The sequence below is a fragment of the Trichechus manatus genome, unplaced genomic scaffold (assembly GCF_000243295.1).
Source record: "Trichechus manatus latirostris isolate Lorelei unplaced genomic scaffold, TriManLat1.0 scaffold00097, whole genome shotgun sequence".
In the NCBI taxonomy this organism is placed as follows: Eukaryota; Metazoa; Chordata; class Mammalia; order Sirenia; family Trichechidae; genus Trichechus; species Trichechus manatus.
In genome coordinates, this window is record NW_004444033.1 from 9,823,438 (window position 1) to 9,846,634 (window position 23,197).

The following is a 23,197-nucleotide window of genomic DNA, read 5'->3' on the forward strand; positions in this document are numbered from 1 at the left end:
AAAGGAAATAATAAAGATCAGAGCAGAAATAAATGAAACAGAGAATAGAAAAACAATAGAAAGAATCAACAAAACCAAAAGTTGGTTCTTTGAAACAAACAGAAGACAGCTGTAAACATCCATTAATAATTGGAACGTGGAATCTACAAAGGAATTGAACAGACGCTTCACCAAAGAAGACATTCAAGTGGCCAACAGACACATGAGGAAATGCTTGCGATCAATAGCCATTAGAGAAATGCAAATCAAAACCACAATGAGATACCATCTCACCCTGGCATTACTGGCACAAATAAAAAAAACTGGAAATAACAAATGTTGGAGGGGCTGTGGGGAGATCGGAACTCTTATGCACTGCTAGCAGGAATGCAAAATGATACGACCATTTTGGAAAATGATATGGTGCTTCCTTAGAAAGCTAGAAATAGAAATACCATATGATCCAGCAGTCACACTCCTAAGAATATATCCTAGAGAAATAAGACCTGTCACAAGAATAGACATATATGCACACCTATGTTCACTGCAGGATTGTTCACAATAGCAAAAAGATGGAAACAACCTAGATGCCCATCAACAGATGAATTGATAAACAAACTATGGTACATATACACAATGGAGTATTATGCAATGATAAAGAACAATGATGAATTTGCGAAGCATCTCATAACATGGATGAATCTGTAGGGCATTGTGCTAAGTGAAAAAAGTAAATCACAAAAGGACAAATATTGTATGAGACCACTACTGTAAAAACTCATGAAAAGGTTTACACACAAAAAGAAACAATCTTTGACAGTTGCAAAGGAGGGGAGGGGTGGGGGTGAACATGAAATAGACAGTAGATAAGTGGTAACTTTGGTGAAGGGTAAGACAGTACACTATACTGCGGAAGCCAGCACAACTCGTACAAGACAAGGTCATGAGAGCTCCATAGACACATCCAAACTCCCCGAGGGACCGAATTGCTGGGCTGAGGGCTGTGGGGACCATGGCCTTGGGGAACATCTAGCTCAATTGGCATAACATAGTTTATAAAGAAAATGTTCTACATTCTACCTTGGTGAGTAGTGTCTGGTGTCTTAAAAGCCCGTGAGCAAGGGAGAATGAAGAAAACAAGATACAAGGGAAAGATTAGTCCAAAGGACTAATGGACCACAACAACCACAGCCTCCACCAGACTGAGTCCAGCACAACTAGATGGTGCCCAGCTACCACCACTGACTGCTCTGACCGGGATCACAATAGACGGTCCCAGACAGAGCTGGAGAAAAATGTAGAACAAAATTCTAACTCACAAAAAAAGACCAGACTTACTGGCCTGACAGAGACTGGAGACACTCCAAGAGTATGGCCCCCGGACACCCTTTAGCTCAGTAATGAAGTCACGCCTGAGGTTCACGCTTCAGCCAAAGATAAGACAGGCCCATAAAACAAAACAAGACTAATGGGGCACACCAGCCCAGGGGCAAGGACTAGAAGGCAGGCCGGGACAGGAAAGCTGTTAATAGGGAACCCAAGGTCGAGAACGGGGAGAGTTGACATGTCGTGGGATTGTTAACCAATGTCATAAAACAATTAAAAAAAAACAAACAAACTCAGAGTTACATATATATAGAGAGAGAGATAACTGCCATTGCGTTGATTGTGACTCATGGTGACCTTATGTACAACAGAACAAAATATTGCATGGTTTTGTGCCATCTCGTGATCCATGGCATGTTCAAATCCATTGTTGCATTTATTGTGCCAATCTGTCTCACTAAGGGTCTCCCTCATCCTTGCTGGCCTTGTCCTTCTTCAAACATGATGTCCTCCTCCAGAGACTGATCCTTCCTGATGACATGTCCAAAGCAAGCAAGTTGGATAATATTCTGTTGTGATCCATAAGGTTTTAAATTGGCTAATTTTCAGAAGTATTGCCAGGCCTTTCTTCCCAGTCTGTCTTAGTCTGAAAGCTCTGCTGAAACCTGTCCACCACCATGGGTGATCCTGATTGTATTTGAAATATCAATAACATAGCTTCCAGCATCACAGCAACATGCAAGCCACCACAGTGTGACAAAGTGACAGATCGGTGGTGGAGAATTATGTATACCATATTTTTAAGCAAATAATGCATGTCTTCTACATTTGTTTGCCAACTGGGCCCTTGCCCCCGTGAGGAAGGGCACGGTTGGCAAAGAAACGTACAAGATGTGTGCTATTTGCATAAAAATCTGGTAGTCAGTATTTTATTTCTGTAGTTATTGCCTTTTAAAATGTAACGTCTTTTTTAAAAAATGGATGGTGGTGTGTGCCCTGACATGAATTTTAGAAGGGAGCACCACACTGAGGAAGCTTTTTGGCTTCCTAAAGTCATATCAGGTTGGCAGCTGCCCATGCTGCCAAGGAATGCAGCTGCCTTCCCCCCATTAAGCATGGCGCTCTTTGCCAATTAGACTCAAAGCAGCAGCAATTGCCTCTTATCACTCCCCTTTGGTTATTTAAAGAGTTTTTAATTACTAAGACCTTCTGAAATCTTATTGCAACATCAGGCATTTTGCTTTCTATTGTAGAAGAGTACGTCATTCAATACTGCGTAGAGATAACCACTCGAAGGCAATGGGTTGGGTCATAGACAACCAGCAATCAAATCGACATGACCTTCGATTCATAAGTTATCAGTTATCAGTCAGATTTTATAGCTCCTAATGCCCATTTCCATGGTTGGAACCAAACTCAAGTTCATTTCTGTCTTGCCTTAATCTAAGCGCATTAGCATGGTTTTCCTAATTGTATCTCCCTCTTTCTGTACATGGTCAGCATTTTCCATTGTGTGTGAGCTCCTTGACTCTAACTCCTCATTAGTTTGCGTTTCTCACAGAATGTGCCACAGGGCTGGGCCCCCAGGCACTGTCGGCAAGTAAGTACTTCGATTACCCAGTGGCAAGATGGCCCCTGAGCATTTTTTCTGCCAACATCATGAGTTCCCACAATAGCAGAGCTGTGAAACCAAACCAAACCAAACCCATTGCCATTGAGTCAATTCCAAATTATAGCGACCCTATAGGACAGAGTAGAACGGCACCATAGGGCTTCCAAGAAGTGAGTGGTGGACTCCAACTGCCGACATTTTGGTTAACAGCCAGGCTCAAGTAGAGCTGCAGGAGTCTCTTAAATATCTAGTTGAACTCGTTCACTTTACAGATGAGAAAATTGAGCCTTCAGGAGGGTAACGGATTTGTCCAAAGTCTCACAGTATAGCACCAGGGCTAAAGTCTAAGCCTTGAGGCTTTTTTTGTAATTATGATTAATACCATCTCAGGTTTAAATTGGGCAGGGGGACTCACCATCCGGAAGAGTTCTGTGTCTGTAACTCTCCATGGGGGCGAGGGGAAGTCCACATGGGTGTCTGGCAGGGAGCCACAAGTCCTCTCCAACAATTCCACTGCCACCAGCCAATGCTACTGGGGAATCTTTTATTTATTTATTTTATTGCACTTTAAGTGAAAGTTTACAATTCAGGTTAGTACCTCATACAAAAATTTATACACACATTGTTATGTGACCTTAATTGCTCTCCCTATACTGTGACAACACATTCCTCCTTTCCACCTCTGATCTCCCATGTCCATTCAACCAGCTCCTGACCCTCTGTGCCTTCTCATCTCACCTCCGGACAGAAGCTGTCCATTTAGTCTCATGTATCTACTTGAGCTAAGAAGCACACTCTTCACGAGTATCATTTTATGTCCCATAGTCCAGTCTAATCTTTGTCTGAAGAGTTGGCCTCGGGAACGGTTTTAGTGCTGGGTTGATAGAGAGTCTGGGGGCCATGATTTCTGGAGTTCCTCCAGTCTCAGTCAGACCATTAAGTCTGGTCTTTTTACTAGAATTTGAGTTCTGCACCCCACTCTTCTCATGCTCCATCAGGGACTCTCTGTTGTGTTCCTCGTCAGGGTGGTCATTGGTGGTAGCCGGGCACCATCTAGTTCTTCTGGTCTTATCTTACATTTTAGGAAAGACGGGGGAATAGATTTTAGGGACCTGAGAGACTGACCGGAGTAAATCCTGTACCTACTTGATTCCACGGTAGGGGATTTAGAAGAAATCTTGGCTCACAGAGATGATGAGAGAAGAAGAGAGAGGGAGAAGGAAAATTGCCTACCCAAGATGTGGGCCCTGGCCTCCCACCCCTCTACAGAGAATAGGAAGCACCTCCACGGAGTTCTTACCCACTATGCCACCAGGGCTCTGACTACACAGAGTTATGTGTCTTAAAAATGGCTTGCAAAGAAAACACTGTGGGACATGCTTTTGACTTGATTTAGGCTAAAAATGATGCTGGGAATGACCATCTCCTCTGGATGCTGCCTACATTCAGTCTACCCCAGAAACAATTGGCCCAACCTGTGTCAGTCCCCCCTCGCCCCACCCAGCTGTGTGGTTTTGATTCAGCAATAAGAATAAATTGGACGTTAATTACCTGTCAAATCACTTTTTCTTAAGACAGGTCAGGCAGAGGCACAGCACTGGGGATGTTTTCCATCCAAGTACTGCCTTTGCAATCCCAGGGCTGTGCACAGGCCTGGCACGGGTGAGGTTGAAAGCAGCTTCACCTCTCTTGCCCAGCTCCTTCTGAGGCTCAGGGAGACGCCCTAGCTGTGTGTTCTCATAATCATGTGACTTTGTAAAACTTACAAAAGTAAGAATTGGCCATGACTATTGTCTCTTTCCACTGCCACCTCCTTAACTCTAAACCTGTGTCAGATGGCATCGGAGAGGCCACAGGCACTTTTAGAAGCTGGCTAAGGAGAAAAGTCCCAGAATGCTCCTTAGAAGCAAGTAAGGAGAGACTTTGGCTTGCTTACTTTGGACATATTATCAGGAAAGACCAATATCTAGAAAAGGACATCATGTGTAGTAAAATATCCAAAAAACCAAACCAAACCCACTGCTGTTGAGTTGATTCCTACTCATAGTGACCCTAGAGGACAGAGTAGAACTGCCTGATAGGGTTTCCAAGGCTGTAAATTTTTACAGAAGCAGACTGGCACATCTTTCTCCCACAAAGCAACTAGTAGGTTTGAACCACTGACCTTTAGGTTAGCAGCGGAGCACTTTAACCACTGTGCCACCAGAGTTCCTTGGTAAAGTATTGGGTCAACAAAAAAATGAAGGAAAGCCTCCATGAGATGGATTGACACAAGAGCTGCAGTAATGGACTCAAACAGACTTCATGGTGTGGAACCCCCCTCAGTGAACAATTTGGCCTTTGGTCCTGGCTCCTGAGACCCAAATCATACCTGAGACCAATGGGTGGGGGCTGACCAGACCAAGAGGGATCACATGGGGGCCCAGTGATGACTACGCCTCGGGAGGCATGATATAATATACCATGACTACATGGAGAGGCTAATGAAGGCCTTGGAACATGGAGACTAAATGGAGCTTCCTACATCCAGAGAGAAAACACATGCTCTTGGGAGGGTAAGCACTCCCCTAGGGACTCATCCCGGACCTTGCTCTAGGTGTTTCTATTTTTTTTCTGTTAGATTAAAGATAAACCTTTCTGTAGAGTTTGTGAGCCATTCCAACAGATTGTCAGACCTAAGAAACAGAAAAGAGGCCAGTACTTGATGACCTAGCCCTGGGTGACTGGGGATTTGAGGGGGGGAGGGGCTGGTACCTGTTGACCTAGCCCGAGGTGAATGGGGATGAGAGAAAAGGGCTGAATGGAGCAACTGGGGTATAGACTGACCAGGGAAGGGAAGCTGAGATTTCTACAGGATGCATTTGGTGTGTGGAGTGGGATTTTATCTACTACACATTTAGCAACAGAAGTGGATGATCTCAGCCTCCCGGTTTGTACAACTGGTGCTGTGAGCAGGGTTAGCTAAAGAAAATCCTGATTGCAAATTGGGATCAGAAGTGGGATTCCCTGGAACAACTCCTGACTCATGGAAACAGGGGTTTTGGAAGAAAAAGGATAAACAAGTGTGAAAGTTCTAAATTTGGGGGTGCTGGATGGTGAGGACTGCTAGCCCAGACTGGAGATCAACAATTTACTGCTTTTGTTAACTTGTAACCTTTATACAGACTTAATCTTGTAACTAAGGAAATGTTTTCTTTGTAACCGAGCTAAGAAAGAATGTTGTCAGCTTCTTCCCAAGGAGCCTTGATACAAACAGTGTATGTAACCTCTGTGTTCCCAGAAAGTAATGTCTTGCAATTGTCTGGTAACCACCCTGTAAACCCCCTACAGCCACCAAGTAGTAACTAATCAACAAAGCACACATATCACCAAGTATTAACTAATCAACAAAGACTCTTTAAACCAATCATGTTAAAATTGTCTTTTTCAAGATATCCCACCTCCCACTTCTCTGAATCACCAAGCACCTATCAGAAATTTTGTATTGTTAGCTCTCGATTTTACCATATAAATATGCCTTTGCAACTGCTCCACCTCAGAGCCCTGTAGTTTCACTTTGTGGACTATGCATTTCCCCAGATTAAACTGTAACTTGCCTTCAGTAAAACTCTTCGCTTTTACTTTAACAGACTATGCAGTATTGCTCTCTGACATGTGAAAGGATGAGAAATTTTTTGATTTTTGAGTGGTTACTTTGGTTGTCGATATCTGTGGTGGCAGAAATGAAACTAAGAGATGAATTGGGTTTAGATCCTGGCCAGCCTGCAGCCTTGAAGTCATTTCTAAAGGGAAATGCTATGCTGGGGCAGCAGATAAGAAAGGAGGCTGGACTGATTTCCAGGAGAATAGTGAGGCGAGAGAAACCATACCTGGAGTGGCTCAGAGACAGGCCTAGCAGGTTAATCCAGTGACAATTGACAGGGGGTTGTGGCTTTCCTGGTCCAGCCTAGCCAGGGACCTGAGGCCTTATGAATGGGTAAAATGGTAGAGGGAGTGAAGTAAAATTAGAAACTGTAATGTTAAAATAGGCTTTATGCAAAGGTTATTGTTGCTAGGTGCCTTTGAGATGGTTCTGACTTACAGGGCCCTTATGTATAACAGAACAAAATGTTGCCTGGTTCTGTGCCATTCTCACAATCATTGCTATGTTTGAGACCACTGTTGCAGCCACTGTGTCAATCCACCTCATTGAGGGTCTCCCTCTTTCTCACTGATCCTCTACCTTACCAAGCATGATGTCATTCTCCAGTGATTGATTGCTCCCTGCTGATGACATGTCCAAACTAAGTGAGATGAAGTCTCAACATTTTTACTTCTAAAGAGCATTCTGGCTGTACTTCCTCCAAGACAGATTGATTTGTTCTTCTGGCAGTCCATTGTGTATTCAATATTATTCATCAACAGCACAGTTGGAATTCATTAATTCTTCTCCAGTCTTCCATTTTCATTGTTCACTGCTAGCATGCATCTGAAGTGACTGAATATACTATGGCTTGAATGTTTAAACCAGCTTCATGTGAAAGGGGAAAGAATAATTTGTAAAATTGTAACATTTAAACCTGCTTTCTGTAAAATCATTTCGTTGGATTATTAGACCTAAAAAACAGAGAAGGGGCTGATACTCACTGACCTAGCCCTGGGTAAATGGGAATCAGAAAAAAAGGCTGTGTGGAACAGCTGAGGCCTAGACTAACCAGGGAAGGGAAGCTGAGATATCTAAAGGACACAGTTGGTGTGTGAAGTGGGCTTTTATCCACCACTCATTTTGCATCAGAAGTGAATGATCTCAGCCTCCTAGTTTTTACAACCGGCATTATAAGCAGGGTTAGCTAGAGAGAACCCTGACTGTGCACATAACAACAATCATGAAGATGTCACATGGCCAGGCTATATTTCATTCTGTTTTGCGTTGAGGGGTGGGGGGAAAGAAAGACAAGAAAGAAAGAAAAGACCAAAATGGATGTCAGAAGAGACTCTAAAACTTGCTGTTGAACTTAAAGTAGCTAAAATGAATATGAGAAACGATGAAGTAAAAGAGCTGAACAGAAAATTTCAAAGGGCTGCTCGAGAAAACAAAGTAAAGTATTATAATGACATGTGCAAAGACCTGGAATTAGAAAACCAAAGGAAAGAACACACTCAGCCTTTCTCAAGCTGAAAGAACTGAAGAAAAAATTCAAGCCTTGAGTCGCAATGTTAAAGGATTCTAAGGGTAAAATATTGAAAGATGAAAGAAGCATCAAAAGAAGATAGAAGAAATACACAGAGTCACTACACCAAAAGGAATTGGTCGATGTTCCACCATTTCATGAGGTAGTATACGATCAAGAACCGACGTTACTGAAGAAAGAAGTCCAAGCTGCTCTGGCGGTATTGGTGAAAAACAAGCCTCCAGGAATTGACAGAATACCAACTGATATGTTTCAACAAACGGATGTAACACTGGAAGCGCTCAGTTATCTATGCCAAGAAATTTGGAAGACCGCTACCTGGCCAACCTACCCGAAGAGATCCATATTTATACCCATTCCAAAGAAAGGAGATCCAACAGAAGACAGAAATTATAAAAAAAAAAAAAATCATTAATTTCACACCCAAGTAAAATTTTGTTGAAGATAATTAAAAAATGGTTGCAGCAGGGAGAATGAAGAAAACCAAAGACACAAGGGAAAAATTAGTCCAAAGGACTAATGGACCGCAGCTACCATAGCCTCTACGAGACTGAGTCTAGCACAACTAGATGGTACCCAGCTACCACCACCGACTGATCTGACAGGGATCACAACAGATGGTCCCAGACAGAGCTGGAGAAAAATGTAGAACAAAATTCTAACTCACAAAAAAAGACCAGACTTACTGGCCTGACGGAGACTGGAGAAACCCCGAGAGTATGGCCCCTGGACACACTTTAAGCTCAGTAATGAAGTCACTCCTGAGATTGACCCTTCATCCAAAGATTAGACAGGCCCATAAAACAAAACGAGGTTAAAGGGACACACCAGCCCAGGGGCAAGGACTAGAAGGCAGGAGGGGACAGGAAACGTAATAGGGAATAAAGGTTGAGAAGGAGAGTGTTGACATGTTGTGGAGTTGGTAACAAATGTCACAAAACAATATGTGTACTAATTGTTTAATGAGAAGCTAGTTTGTTCTGTAGCCTTCATTTAAAGTACAATTTTATATATATATATATGAACAATTAAAAAAAATTGTTGCAACAGTACATCGACAAGGAACTGCCAGAAATTCAAGCCAGATTCAGAAGAGAATGAGGAACAAGGGATATCATTGCTGATGTCAGATGGATCTTGGCTGAAAGCAGAGGATACTAGAAAGATGTTTACCTGTGTTTTATTGACTATACAAAGGCATTCAACAGTGTGGATCATAGCAAATTATGGATAACATTGTGAAGAATGGGAATTCCAGAACACTTAACTGTGCTGGTGAAGAACTTGTACACAGAACAAGAGGCAGTCATTCAAACAGAACAAGAGGATACTGTGTGGTTTAAAATCAGGGAAGGTATGTGTTAGGGTTATATCCTTTCACCATACTTATTTAATCTGTATGCTAAGCAAATAATCCAAGAAGCTGGACTATAAGAATGCAGCATCAGGATTGAAGGAAGACTCATTAACAACCTGTGATATGCAGAAGACAAAATCTTCAGTATGGATTACACCTCAACATAAAGAAAACAAAAATCCTTACAATTCTTCTTCAGTCTTTTTTATTCATTGTCCAGCTTTCGCATGCATACGAGGTGATTGAAAATATCATGGCTTGGGTCAGGTACACCTTAGCCCTCAAAGTGACATCTTTGCTTTTCAAGGCTTTAAAGAGGTCTTCTGCAGCAGATTTGCCCAATGTAATGTGTTGTTTGATTTCTTGACTGCTTCTTCCATGGGCGTTGATAACGGATCCAAGAAAAATCAAATTCTTGACAACTTCAGTATTTTTCTCCATGTATCATGATACTGCTTTTGGGTCCAGTTGTGAAGATTTTTGTTTTCTTTAGGTTAAGGTGTAATCTGAGTTATATAAAGAGCAACATAGACACAGAGACACACACGAGGGAAGACAGATGCCATGTGAGGATCCTATAGAAACCTAGGAATCCAGGAATGCCCAGGGATACCGACAAGGAAGGAATTGACACAGCTGAGACTCTGATTTGGACTTTTATCCTCCAGAACTGTGAGAAAGTAAGCTTCTGGTCTTTAAAGTCACCCACGTGTGGTATTTGTGTTATGGCACCACTAGGAGACTAAAACACGGTGATAAAATGCTGGGGGAAAAGTATTACAGGGGAATTCCAGACAGTTAAATAATAAACATATTTTGTTTTTGGAATTTGTGACATTTGTGGTATTTATCTGCTTTTTAAGATTTGTAATTTGTTATGATGTTTTTCAATATACATATACTGTTGTACATAATTTTGTATTCATAATTTTGCATTCTTTTTCTTAAAAGGGGCACCAAAAACTGTATATGCTTCAGGCTGCATAAAACCTGGATCTATCCGGGGACTAGATGCAAAATCAATGCTAAAGGAAGGAAACGCTGAATGAGCAGATTTGGGGTGAGGGAGGTGAGCAGGAAAGGTCTGGAGGGTCCACAGAGAGGAATTTCCTGAGAAGATGGGAACTCAAAGACACTACAGTGTGGGATTCTAGGGAATCAAGGCGGGCCAGGGGTGTGGTGGAGGTGAACGTGAAAAGTGAGAGTGTGTAGAAATAAGGAGTGGAAGCGTCCCAAAAACACATTGCCCCTATGTTACAGGTTGAATCATGCCCTCCAAAAAGATATGTTCAAGTCCTAACTTCAGGTACCTGTGAATGCCACTTTATTTGCAATTAGTGTTTTTGTAGATGTAATTACTGTAGTTAAATTAACATGAGGTCATACTGGAGTAGGGTGGGTCCTAATTCAATATGACTGGTATCCTTATAAGAAGAGACACAGAAAGACAGACACAGAGGGCAGATGGCCACGTGAAGATGGTCGCAGAAACTGGAGTGATGCATCTACAAGCCAAGGAACACCAAGGATTGCTGGAAACGCCAGAAGCTAAGAGAAGGTATGGAACAGATTCTCCCCTAGAACCTTGAGAGGGATCATAGTCCTAAAGACGCCTTGATTGCAGACTTCTAGGCTCTGGAACTGTAAGAATAAATTTCTGTTGTTTTAAGCCACCCGGTTTGTGGTCATTTATTAATTAAAGTGGCATTCACAGGTACCTGAAGTTAGGACTTGAACATATCTTTTTGGAGGGCATGATTCAACCTGTAACATAGGGGCAATGTGTTTTTGGGACGCTTCCACTCCTTATTTCTACACACTCTCACTTTTCACGTTCACCTCCACCACACCCCTGGCCCGCCTTGATTCCCTAGAATCCCACACTGTAGTGTCTTTGAGTTCCCATCTTCTCAGGAAATTCCTCTCTGTGGACCCTCCAGACCTTTCCTGCTCACCTCCCTCACCCCAAATCTGCTCATTCAGCGTTTCCTTCCTTTAGCATTGATTTTGCATCTAGTCCCCGGATAGATCCAGGTTTATGCAGCCTGAAGCATATACAGTTTTTGGTGCCCCTTTTAAGAAAAAGAATGCAAAATTACGAAAACAAAATTATGTACAACAGTATATGTATATTGAAAAACATCATAACAAATTACAAATCTTAAAAAGCAGATAAATACCACAAGACAGTCCCAGGAAACTGATACCGTGCTTCACAATTGTGCATGAGAGGCCAGCTCCAGAGTAACAGATTCCATTTTACAGGCTGATTTTAATAGCACACATATTGCAGTGCAATGAATTCCTTAATATGGCCCTTCTAACCATAGTCTTCTGGAGCCCTGGTGGCATAGTGGTTAAGAGCTTGGCTGCTAACCAAAAGATCAGCAGTTCAAATCCACCACCTGCTCCTTGGAAACTCAATGGGGCAGTTCTACTCTGTCCTATAAGGTCACTATGAGTCAGAATCGACTCGACAGCAACAGGTTTGGTTTTGGAACTATAGTCTTTGACTCACACACAATGATTGAGTGGGACTATGCAAATAAGGTATATGGAACCCTAACGAAGGGATTGGTCAGTTTTGTTTTGCCATCCCACTTAAAGTGAGCCATCCCAGAGGTGAGAGGAGAGGATCTCACCACCACCAAGAAAGAAGAACCAGGAGTAGAGTGAATCTTTTGGACCCGGGATTCCTGGGCTGAGAAGCTCCTGGAGCCAGGAGACCAAGAGAGAAAGGTGTTATACTGGAGATGGCAAGAAACAGTGGCAGAGAAACAGAGGCAGCAGAACCAGAGATCAGCAGGAGACGGCCCAGTCACAAGCGATAAAGCTGAGTGCCTTCGGGCAGAAGCCTTGCTGGCAGAGTAGGGTGCCTCCGGGCACTTAGTGAAGCTAGGTTTGCTAATCCAAGGAGCTAGAGCTGAGCACCTTTGGGCCAAGGGTCACTGGTGGAGTGAGGTGCCTTGGGGCACTTATCAGCAAAGCTAAAAGAGCTTTATAACACCTGCTCAAGCAGGCAGAGGCTGAGGGCCAGAGAAAGGCGTGCCTGCAGGCATGGCTAAGAAGCTATTCTGATCCAAGAACTGTATCCTGAGTGTTCCTGAACCTGAATTGTAACCTGTTACTTCCCTAATAAACCCCATAACTGTGAGTATGGTCTGTGAGTTCTGTGTAGCCATCGCAATGAATTATCGAATTTAGCAGAGAGGTAGAGAGTCCTGCAGGAGGGACGGTTGGTGTCAGAACTGGTAAATATGGCAGAAGAGGAGGCATGTCTGACCTCCATCATAGGTATCAGCCTTGGGCTATTGATCTTGATTCTCCTTCCCCCTTGTGAAATTAGGGAATGTCAAATGCCTCCGCCATGCCATTTTTACACATATGAACATAAAGGACTTGATGTTAAAAAAAGCAATTCCACTGACTATACCAATTGATCATCTCAGCAATGCTGGAAGGGAGAGAGACACATATTATCTAACCTTATTTTACAGGTCCCAGGCCACATAACTTGTTCACAGGATATCCACTGTCTTGTTTACCCAGAAGAGCACTCCTCTTACCCCCTTCATTAGGAATCCTTCCTGAGTGGGAATAGCCATATTCTTTGCCCTGGTTGGTCCAGGGCTGGGCATTTGACTTAAGCTGGGCCCGTCAGATCCGTTCCTTGGCATTTTAAATGTGAGACTAGGGAGAGAAGTACTCAATTGCATTGGGTGGTTTTTAAGTGTGAAAACTGGCAGCAGCCCTGCTTGCAGACACGTGGGGGAAGCCAGTCTTCGAGAAGGAAGTACAGCCACGGGCAGAGAGATGATGAGAGCACCCCAGGGAAAGAGCCACCCCCCCCACCCCACCCTTAGCTCTGTGCTTTAGAGGGTCCCCCTCTAGCCTTCTTTGGGCAGGAGTCTGTAGGACCAAGGGGGCTTGCCCATCTTGTGTCTCCTGTCTCTTTCAGTCCCGAGAATCCTGCCCAAATGACCCTGAGCCTCTTCCAGAGCTTGCTTGGACCCCTTTCCAGCAGGTCTGTCCTGCTGACGGCAGACCAGGATGCAAGTGTGCAGGCTCTAGACTTGCAGGAGTCTGAGGGGGCGTCTGTTCAGTAGTGTGGATGGAACTGAACATGCAGGTTGGGGTGTCCAATACATGAATGGGAGACCATTTGTGATTTGGAGCAAAGCTGGAGTTGGGAAGAGCAGGGCAAGGCCACAGGCTAGGGGCCTGCTCCCCCTACACCACCAGGTCCTAAAGCAGAACTCCAAGAAGTCAGAGAAATTGAAATTCGAGCCTAGCCTTCCAGGGAGAGTGATTAGAGCATATTTTATTTAAGAGTTTGTGAGTTTGGTTTATGTCCCTGAGTGGTGCAAACAGTTAATGCACTCAGCTGCTAACTGGAATGTTGGCAGTTTGAGTCCACCCAGAGGTGGCTAGGAAGAAAGTTCTGGCAATCTTCTTCCAAAAAATCAGCCACTGAAACCCTATGGATCCCGTACACCAATGTTCATTACAGCACTGTTCACAATAGCCAAAAGGTGGAAACAGCATAAATGCCCATCAACAAATGAATGGATAAACAAGATGTTGTACATACATACAATGGACTATTGCTCAGCCATAAAGAGAAATGAAGTCCTGATCCATGCTACAACATGGTTGAACCTTGAACACATTATGCTGAGTGAAATAAGTGAGTCACAAAAGGACAAATACTGTATAATCTCACTTGTATGAAATAAGCAAATATATATAAACCAAAGATTATTAGTGGGTACAAGGGGGAAGTGGAAGGGGACATTTTTGCTTAAGGGGCATTGAGCTCATATTAAAGGTGGTGGAATAACTTGCAAAAGGATGGTAATAATGTTACACAACATGAAAAACAATAAATATCACTGAATTATACATGTAGAAATTATGGAGATGGTGAGTGTTTTGTTCTGTATATTTTACCCATAAAAAAAAAAAACCCTATGGAGCACAGTTCTACTCACACCTGGGGTCACCATGAGTCGGAGTTGACTCAACAGCAACTTTTTTTTTTTTAAGCTTGGTGTCTCAGCTATCTAGTACTGCTATAATAGAAATACCACAAGTGGATGGCTTTAATAAAGAGAAATTATTCTCTCAAAGTCCTGGAGGTTAGAAGTCTGAATCCAGGGTCCCAGCTCCACGAGAAAGCTTTTTCTCTCTGTCGGCTCTGAGGGAAGGTCCTTGTCATCAATCTTCCCCTGGTCTAGGAGCTTCTCAGGGCAGGGACCCTGGGTCCAAAGGACATGCATTCCTGGCTCTACTTTCTTGGTTGTCTGAGGTCCCCCTGTCTCTCTGCTCACTTCTCTCTTTTATATCTCAACAGAGACTAACTTAAGACACAACCTTATCTTGTAGATTGAGTTCTGCCTCATTAACATAACTGCCTCTAATCCTGCCTCATTAATATCAAAGAGGTAGGATTTACAACACATAGGAAAATCACATCAGATGACAGAATGGTGGACAATCACACAATACTAGGAATCATGGTCTCGCCAAGCTGACATATTCTGGGGGGAAACAATTCAATCCATGACACTTGGTTTGATAGTTAATGTTATGTGTCAGCTTGGCTGGGCTATGATTATCAGTGGCTTGGCAGATACTATGTAATCACTTGCCATTTAGTGATCTGCTGTGAGCAGCCAATCAGTTGAAAGGGGAATTTCGTTGAGGGTGTGGTCTGCCTCCAGAATATAAATGGACGTTCTAGAAAAGCTCACAGTCTCTCTCTACCCTGCACTCTTCTTGTCGCCTGACCCCCGGGTTTTGGGATGTAAGCCTGTAAAAGCCTCCAGCCTGCCACCTGACTACAGATTTTGGGTTCGTCAGCCCCTGCAACCACATGAGCCAGCAGAGGCCTCCAGCCTGCTGCCTGACCCATAGCTTTGGGCCCTGCCAGCCCCTACAACTGCATAAGCCATTTCCTTCAAGTAAATTTCTCTCTGTATATATTTTTATATGCTTCACTGGTTTTGCTCCTCTAGAAAACCCAGATTATGACACTTGGTGTATAACTTTCCAATATTTAGACATAGAGTGTGTAAGTCTCCATTTTGTACTCTTGCCCCAGGCCTGAGTAGAGATGGAAGATGGAGGGAGGGTCCTGGCCACATTTGAGTTCCTGGTCATCCTGTTCCTGACACATAGATGCACCCTGCCCTTCTCTGGGTTTGATCCTATAAGTTAATTAATAAAGAACACATTTGTGCCTAAGCTAATCACTTTCAGTCAAGAATCCAGCCAATGTAGGTAGTAAGTGTTGTAGCCTGGACTTGAACCCAGGCTCTGACCCTTAATCTTGTGCTCCCTCTATTATGACACACCCGCTTCCTACCATCTCTCCAGCTCTGAACCAAGCATACCTTGCTGCTACCCTGGCAGGTGGCAGGTGATAGAATTCTTGTCTTCCATGTGGGAGACCTGAGTCTGATTTCTAGCTGTCTTAGCCTGGATTCTCTACAGAAGCAAAACCAGTAAAGCATATAAATAAATAGATAGAGAGATTTATGTCAAGGAAATGGCTCACACAGTTGTAGAGGTTGTAATGTCCCAAGTCCGTGGGTCAGGTGGAGGCTTCTCCTGATTCATGTAGCCACAGGGGCTGGCGAACCCAAGATTGGCAGGTCAGAGAGCAGGGCTCTTGCTTACAGGCTATGAAGATTGACGAATCCTAAGATCGGCACAGGTAAGCTGCTAGCTCAAGTCCCAAGAACCAGAGGTCAGACTAACAGGAGCCAGCTGCAGGAGCCAGCATGAGCAAAAGCCCACAACTCTTGCCAAAATGTCCACTTATATTCCATGCAGGCCATATGGCCAAGGAAACTCCCTTTCAACTGACTGGCTACTCACAGCAGATCCCATCATGGAGGTGATCACAACATCATATGACTACCAAACCACTGAATCACGGCCCAGCCACGCTGACACACAAATTTAACCATCACACTGGCCAACGTACCTCATGTGCAGCCACCACCCATCTGTCAGTGGAGGCTTGTGTGTTGCTATGATGCTGAACAGTTTTCAGTGGAACTTCTAGACTAAGTTGGACAAGGAAGAAAGGTCTGGCAATCTACTTCTGAAAATCAGCTAGTGATACCCCATGGATCACAATGGTTTAATCTTCAACCAATCAAGGGGATGGCACAGGACCGGGCAGCATTTCATCCCACCGTACATGAGGTTGTCGTGATTCGGGGGCTAGCAACAACAACAATCCTGGCAGGGAAAAGTCTGAATCCGCAGGGGTCACTTCACCCACCTGACTCCAAAGAACACTTGCAGGAGAGTGCAGATGCCAGAGACGAATAAAATGGTGCTGATGAGGTAGCTCTGGGACAGGGGGTCATGCTGCAGGCACAGGTTTTTGGCCAGGATGAGCGGCACGGCCACGAGCCCCCCCAGGGCCGTGAGGAAGTGCTGTGGACAGAGCAGAGGAAGTGGAGGGTGTGGAGATCCTGTGCCGTCTGCTGACCCTCAGGCCCGCCTGCACTCCCTTCACAGGCCATCCGCCCTGCCCGAGGCAGAGACAGGCAGGCAGTGGGAGCTAGGAGGGCCAGCAGCAAGAAGCAGGGACCCCACTGCCCTGGGCAAGAAACCAAGGGAGGACCCAGCAGAGGAGGACATGACAGGAACCCACTGGGGTGGGGCCTTAAGAACAAGAACAAGGCAAAAACCCAAAACCAATCAGTTTCTGTTAGTTGATTCTGACTCATGGTGACCCAGAACAAGGCAAGAGGCTTGTTATTAAAACAAGGCAGACGTGAGAGCCAGGCCATTGACAAGGAAGACCTGAGCATTGGCTTTGAGCTATTGGCCAAGGGCTGTTTGAGTTTCCTGAGAGGACAGGGTTCAGCCCAGAATTCAGGGCAGGGCTGAATCCATAGCAGGTGACTCGCTCTAAAGGAGGTAGATTAGATAGAAATAGGTAGATAGGTAGGTAGGTGGGTAGGTGGATGGATGGATGGATGGATGGATGCATGGATGGATGGATAGATGGCTGGATAGATGGGTAGATTAGATAGATAGATAGATAGATAGATGATAGATGGCTGGATAGATAGGTAGGTAGGTGGATAGGTAGATAATAGATAGATAGGGTCCGGTTAACCAGTCATGGTTGACCTGCTCAGGGAACGTTCTGGAACAGTCTGACCGGTACAGTCAGCACTGCTGTCTGGAGGTAGAGTGAGGTGGGAATGAGACGTAGGGGGCAGGAGACAGAAGACTTGGAACTCCCACTGAAAGGAACAAGTCCTCCACTTTTTGTTCTTTCTTTGGTTAACCCAGAAGGTTCAATAAACAAGCTATGGTCAACTAGGGGTTGGCTGCCCTTTAGGGAAGAGAATGCAGGAGGGTTTTTAGAGAAGAAATGCCTGTATCTTTCTAGGGGCACTTGGAAAATCTTGCCATTGCGCCTATGTCCTCCTGGGACAAACGACATGGGGAAGTTCAGAGCCTCTTTGACCTGCTACCAGCTCAGTCAACACAGGCCACAATATTCTCTAGGCCAGGAATCCACCAGGTTTTTAATTTTTTCCCCATCTCATATCAGGCCCTAGGAAGCCCTGGTGGTGCAGTGGTTAAAGCACTCAGCTACTAACCAAAATGTCGGCTGTTCAAACCCACTAGCCACTCCTCGGAGGAAAGATGTGGCAGTCTGCTTCCGTAAAGATTACAGCCTTGGAAACCTTATGGGGCAGTTCTACTCTGTCCATAGGATCTCTATGAATCAGAATCAACTCAACGGCAGTGGGTTTGGTTTTTGGTTTTGATATGAGGTCCAGTGACACTGTCTAACCAATTTTATGAGACAGGGCTAACTCCCTCCCATGATCAAATAAATCTCTTGATCCCGAAGAATGCTAGGCATGTGGGTGGAAATGCAATCAGAAAAGAAGCTACACCTTTCACGGCTGGCTCTAAGGAAGTGGACTGGACCCAGTTCATCTCCCAGGATTATTAGAGAAGGAGCCTCAGCCAAGTGAACTGGGCCTTTAACCAACTTATTAGCCCCACCCAAGAGAACAATGGCCCAGCTGGTGTCCTTGATCTATTACTTAGCTCAGGATGAGAGAGAATCCTCCCATAGTCCCTATCCCCACTCCTAAACCCTGGAAAGAGAGACTAGAGGAACCCTGAGTTCCCCTGGAGGCCAACAACATCAACAACTGAAGTTTTTGATGTTAACTACTTTGACCTGGGAGTCCCTGGGTAGAACAAACAGTTAATGTGCTCAGCTGCTAACCAAAAGGTTAAAGGTTTGGTCCACCCAAAGGAGCCTTGGAAGAAAGGTCTGGCTATCTACTTCTGAAAAATCTCAGCCATTAAAGTTTCTATGGAGCACAGTTCTACTCTGACACACATGGACTTGCCGTGAATCAGAATCTGCTCGATGGCAACGGGTGCTGGTAATTCGAATTGGGTGTGTGTGGATGCAGCTTTGGAGGTAGGACCTCTTGGACCTAGTGCTTCCTGGGTGGCATTACCTGGATCCCCAAGAAGATGCAGAGATACCAGGGTGGGATGTCCATGATGCCGTAGACCAGGTGGCTGCTGGTCCCAGGCTGCCCATTCTTCTTCCTCACTTGGCCATCTGGGTGGGAGTCGAGCACACCATCATCACTCTCCTGGGAGCAAGAAAAGGGCATATCTGGGCATTTCAAGAAAAATCAAGTGCATTTCCTGAGTTTAGCAGGATGGCCGGCCTTTCAGAGGCAGGAGACAGTCGATGGGGGTGACTGTTGTCTTGCTAAGGTCCCTGAGTGGTGCAAACTGTTTGCATTCAACTACTCCCCTAAAGATTGGCAGTTCAAACCCACCCAGCAGTACCACCGAAGATAGGCCTGGCAATCTGCTTCTGTAAAGATTACAGCCAAGAAAACACTATGGAGCAGTTCTACTCTGTAACATATGAGGTTGCCATGAGTCAGAATTGACTCAATAGCAATGGGTTTATTGGCCTGCTGAGGACCTCTAGGTCCAGACTCAAAAGATGAGTGGTTTTCTATATTATGTATCTGCACAGGACCTCCACATGAAGTCTGGGGGCCATGCAAGTGGAGGGGAGCCTTACTTGAAACCTTAGCAGAGAAGTAGTTCTGTAGAGGAGGGAAGGAGCCAACCCCAGGGTCAGAAAATGGGCAGGTTTCCCTCCCAGACAGTAGGCAAGTGCCTCATTGCTCTCTGGGCATGTGCTCCGTGAGCCCTGTGCTATCAAAGCCCTCATCACAGCACGTTTAATGGAACAGTCTCTTTCCCATCCATCTCTTGTGCTGGGTGGTTAGTTCCTAGAATGCTTTGCTTGTGCCTGCCTCTTCTGTGTCCTCCCAACTCCTAGTGTGTTCCTGACCAATCAAAGGTGCTTACTCAATGGAGACTTGATGAATGGTTGAATGGATGGGTGGATGGATGGATAAGACATACAAATGTAAGTGATTGCAGTGCATACAGAACGCTTTAGGGTCATTTACCTTCCTGCAGTTTAACCAAAATTAACTTCAAATTAAACACTTCCCCTCCAATCTATTGGCTGTACAGCTTACCAGTCTTGGGTAAATTACTAGTATTTCTAAGCCTTACTTTTCTCATCTATATAACATAAATGTCAGTAGAACCTACCTCAGAGATGGTTGAGACAATTAAATTGGAACATGAAGCACATAGTTCAGTGCCTGGCACAGAGTAATTGCCCAATAAATGTTAGCAGTTATAACTATTATGAGCTCTCAGGCCCATGCTTCAAGACTCTGGGCATGTACTTAGAGCTAACAATTCGGAGTTCCTGGGTGGTGCAAAAGGTTTAAGCACTCAACTACTAACTGAAAGGTAGACAGTTCAAACCTACCCAGCAGTGCCTCGGAAGAAAGACTTGGATATCTCCTTCTGAAAAGTCACAGCCTTGAAAACCCTATGGAGGGCAGGATACAAGATCAACCTACAAAAATCAGATTCCCCTATACTAACAAAGAGAACTCCAAAAAAAGAAATCAGGAAAACAATACTATTTACAATAGTCCCCCAAAACATAAAATACTTAGGAATAAATCTAACCAGAGATGTAAAATACTTATACAAAGAAAACTACAAAACACTATTACGAGAAACCAAATAAGACCTACATAAATGGAAGAACATACCATACTCATGGATAGGAAAATTTAAAATTGTGAAAATGTCAATACCAGCCAAAGTGATCTACAGATATAATGCAATCCTGATCCAGATTTCATCAACATTCTTTAAAGAGATGGAAAAACTAATCACCAACTCTATACGGAAAGGAAAGAGACCCTGGATAAGCAAAGCACTACTGAAGAAGAAGAACAAAGTAGGAAGTCTTACACTCCCCGATCTCAGAACCTACTATACAGCCACAGTATTCAAAACACCCTGGTACTGGTACAACAACAGACACATAGACCGATGGACAGCTGGAAAACCCTGTTGGTGTGGTGGTTAAGAGCTACAGCTGCTAACCAAACGCTCGCAGTTCAAATCCACCAGGTGCTCCTTGGAAACCCTATGGGGCAGTTTTACTCTGTCCTGTAGGGTTGCTATGAGTCAGAATTGACTCACAGGCAATGGGTTTGGTTTTTTTGGTATGGACAGCTGATCTTTGATAAAGGCTTAAAATCCATTAAATGGGGAAGAGACAGTCTCTTTAACAAATGATGCTGGCAAAACTGAGTGTCCATTTTTTTTCGTTTTTCTCTTGTACTCTCACCACACCGTATACAAAAACTAACTCAAGATGGATCAAAGACCTAAATCTAAAACCTAAAACTATGAAGATCATGGAAGGAAAAATAGGGGGAAAACTAGGGGCCCTAATTTATGGCATAAATAGGCTATCAAACAGAGCCAAAAAATGCACAAACAGCAGAAGATAAACTAAACAACAGGGAGCTCCTAAAAATTAAACATTTACGTGCATCAAAAGACTTCTCCGAAAGAGTAGAAAGAGAACCTACAGCCTGGGAAAACATTTTTGGCAATGACATACTTGACAAGGGACTAATCTCTAAAATGTATAGAAAACTTCAATACCTCAACAACAAAAAGACGAACAATCCAATTAAAAAATGGGCAAAGGACATAACCAACACTTCACCAAAGAAGACCATTCAGGTGGCCAACAAATACATGAAGAGATGCTCGTGATCATTAGCCATTAAAAACCAAAAAAAAACACCCATTGCTGTCAAGTCAATTCTGACTCATAGCAACCCTATAGGACACAGTAGAACTGCCCCGCAGAGTTTCCAAGGAGCAGCTGGTAGATTTGAACTGCCAGCCTTTTGGTTAGCAGCTGAGCTCTTAACCACTTAGTCGCCAGGGCTTCATCCATTTGCCATTAGAGAGATGCAAATCAAAACAACAATGACATATCAGCTCACGCCAGCAATAATGGCAATGATCAAAAAAACAGAAAACAACAAATGCTGGTGAGGGTGTGGGGAGATTGGAATCCTCATACACTGCTAGTGGAATTGTAAACTGGTAACCACGGTAGAAAATGGTATGGCGACTCCTTAAAAAGTTAGAAATGGAGACACCATGCGATCCAGCAGTCCACTACTAGGTGTGTATCCTAGAGAAATAACAGCCGTGACACAAATAGACACATGCACACCCACACTCATTGCAGCATTGTTCACAACGGCAAAAAGATGGAAACAACATAAGTGCCCACGAACAGACGAATGGATAAACAAACCACAGTACATACACACGGTGGAATACTACACAACGTTAAAGCATAATGATGAATCCGAGAAACATCTCACAACATGGATGAACCTGGAGAATATTACGCTGAGTGACATAAGTCAATCACAAATAGACAAATATTATATGAGACCACTATTATAAAAAGTCAAGAAAGGGTTTACACATGAAAGAAAACATTCTTCCATGTTTACCAGGGATGGGAAGGGGGAGGGAGGGAAAATCACTAAATAGATTGTAGACACGTATTAACTTGGGTGAAGGGAAAGGCAATACACAATAAGGGGGATGTCAGCACAACATGACCAAGGCAAAGGAAGGCATTGGGAGGTACGCAAGAGTAAAAGGCAACAGCAATAAAATACTATTACATACCAACCGCAAACCAAACCTGTTGCTGCTGAGTCGATTCCAACTTATAGCGACCCTATAGGACAGGGTAGGACTGCCCCATAGGGTTTCCAAGGAGCACCTGGTGGATTCGAACTGCTAACCTTTTGGTTAGCAGCTTAACACTTAACCACTAAGTCACCAGGGTTTCATACACAATTGGGCAATAACAGTAATAGCAAACAATGATTTATGAATGGATACATAGGTACATATGTAAGTTGAACAGGTGTGGGATGGCATATGGGAGTACGCCCACGAGCACATATAGGTTCAGCAGGAGATATTTATGCATAAGTATTTGTATGTGTTGCAAATGTATTCATATATCTAGTAGATCACACAGAGGGCGAAGTTATGAAAACTTTCTAGCTGTAACCAAACACATCAAGGGACAGAGTCATTGGGCTTGAGGACCTAGGACCATGGTCTTGGGAGACATCTAGGTCAATTGGCATAACATAGCCCCTAAAGACAAGGTTCTACATCCTACTTTGGTGAGTAGCAACTAAGGTCTTATATATATATATATTTTAATTTTTTTTTTATTGTACTTTAGGTGAAGGTTTACAGAACAAATAGTTTCTCATTACACAGTCA

The 23,197-nt window shown here is 43.9% G+C and overlaps 1 protein-coding gene across 1 annotated transcript in view; it reads right to left on the reverse strand.

The window, feature by feature from the left end:
• LOC101361030 (solute carrier family 23 member 1-like) overlaps nucleotides 1-23,197 on the reverse strand; it is a 65,268-nt gene that overhangs the window by 35,394 nt on the left and 6,677 nt on the right. The window contains exons 2-3 of the mRNA XM_012557364.2: nucleotides 18,967-19,107; nucleotides 16,740-16,897 (exon numbers count right to left, since the gene is read on the reverse strand). Of these exons, the coding sequence (XP_012412818.2) occupies nucleotides 16,740-16,897; nucleotides 18,967-19,107 (299 nt within the window). The remainder of the gene's footprint in view (nucleotides 1-16,739; nucleotides 16,898-18,966; nucleotides 19,108-23,197) is intronic.